General features: G+C 38.8%; 1 protein-coding gene across 1 annotated transcript; it reads left to right on the top strand.

The window, feature by feature from the left end:
- Positions 1-71: 71 nt before the first annotated feature.
- Positions 72-1,250, top strand: Tsp_15615 (conserved hypothetical protein). Its single transcript, XM_003366137.1, has 3 exons — positions 72-215; positions 510-683; positions 1,167-1,250. The coding sequence occupies exons 1-3, from the start codon at positions 72-74 to the stop codon at positions 1,248-1,250; spliced, it is 402 nt and encodes a 133-aa protein (XP_003366185.1).
- The last annotated feature ends 478 nt before the right edge of the window (positions 1,251-1,728 follow it).

Below are 1,728 nucleotides of genomic sequence, written 5' to 3'. Positions count from 1 at the left end.
AATGCCGGGAAAATTTGTTCCCAATTTGGTCGGGCAGATATAATCAGTGATACTTGGAAGAGTACGTGAACATGCCTCAGCCCGATGGATTGGAAGTGAAATCTTCGGAATTGCACGTTGAACAGCCGTTGGCGTTGCAGAAAACGAAAATTATGGTTCGTTGTTTGTTCAATTTGACGAAGAGGCTTTCACAACGGCCCATTCGTCGGGAAAAAGTAATTTTGGAGAGCATTCATTCGAAAGATTAAAGGAAAAGTAAAGTTAAAGGGATTTTTATTTTTCCCATTTCAACAGCCCCCACAACAAACTTTCCCCACTGCACATAGACAGGATGAAAATGAGCAACGTGGAATATATTTTTTATTCACTTTTTATTTTATTTATTCATTTTTTGCATTACATGTTTATTTATTTGTTTATTTTGTTATACTGATGAAAGTTGACATCAGTTGTTGTTGTTGTTGTTGTTGTTGTTATTGTTTGTGATTTTCAGGCTCGAAGAATTTAAGGAGACAGAGCAGCAACGGATGAAATCACTTCATTCTACCAGACAGCATCGGGAAGAACAGCAAGAAATTTGTGAAAAATTGTCCGAACAAAAACCAATACTGATGGAACAGTACAATTTTTTCATAACGTTACGTTCTTATATTGTTGATCTTCTCGACTGCCTGGACGAGAAGGTTCTTCCGCTTTTTTTCCACTTTATCCGAAGACATTTCAGAAAGCAAATAAGATTGTTGTTGTTTATTGTTTGTTTGTTTTTATTTTTATTTTGTTTAGGTGCCAATGATTGATGCGTTGAACAAAGAAGCGATTGCATTGATGCACAAAAGAATGATATTTTTTCAAGCCATCGTCCGGGAAATTGACGTCCCAAGATCAGCATCGCGGATTTTCTTTTTCGCCCTTAGGGCAGCAGTATGAAATCCCATTTTTCTCTGGGGTACTTTAAACAGTTTATATACTGTTCGCGATGCATTACTTTTTTGGGTGAATTTGATTTCATGAGGTGTTATTAATTTTTTTTTTCAATTTCATTCAGGTCTTCCTTCTGCCAATTTACAAGAATCGGAAAAGTTGACTCGTGTAGCGGAACGTGAAGCCAGACGGTTTGAGAAAATTGTCCAATTTATTTAAATTTATACATGCATGTATATTTGTAGAACTCGAAGAAGATTGGCAAGAGAACGAGCGGTTGTTTCGTTGACCCACCACGACGGTATGTCAAGCGACGACGAAGAACCTAGCCGATGCGTTGTTGACTTTTCTCAGTTGATGAGTATGCAGTGAATTTTTAATTTTTTATTTAATCTGAATGAAATATCTCCTAAGGTTTTTTATTGGGGGATTTTAAAATATTCCCCCCCCTTTTTTTTTCCCCCCCCCCCCCCCCCCCAGGAAAAAGCCGAATGGGTACATATATAAGATAAGATAGGTTGGCTGAAAGAAATTTCCCAAGTTCCCATTTTGAAAGCCCGTCCTTGTCGAAAACGTTTTTTTTCCCAATTTTGGGGACGGGACAATTCTTTTCCGTGGCCCACATAAATCTCACAAAAATGGTCTTTCCCGGACCTAATCTTTTGTCGGGTCTTTGGCGCTTAAAAAAATTTGGGCGCTCCTTCTACCCCTCGCGGATCTCACGTTGTTTCCTCATTTCCCAGCGTTTACGCTAATTTGGTATATTTTTTGGCGGGGTTCCCTCTGGGCGCAAAAACCCCAACTCCC

Source organism: Trichinella spiralis, assembly GCF_000181795.1.
Source record: "Trichinella spiralis strain ISS 195 chromosome Unknown Scfld6502, whole genome shotgun sequence".
Classification (NCBI taxonomy): Eukaryota; Metazoa; Nematoda; class Enoplea; order Trichinellida; family Trichinellidae; genus Trichinella; species Trichinella spiralis.
The sequence above is the reverse complement of the archived record's forward strand: the minus strand, read 5'-3'. Positions and strand labels throughout refer to the sequence as shown.

Coding starts and splice junctions, on each gene's coding strand:
- Tsp_15615 (XM_003366137.1), top strand. CDS start 72: ATGCCTCAGCCCGATGGATTGGAAGTGAAATCTTCGGAATTGCACGTT. Junction 216..509: donor GGCCCATTCGTCGGGAAAAA/GTAATTTTGGAG, acceptor GAAGAATTTAAG/GAGACAGAGCAGCAACGGAT. Junction 684..1,166: donor TCGACTGCCTGGACGAGAAG/GTTCTTCCGCTT, acceptor GTATATTTGTAG/AACTCGAAGAAGATTGGCAA.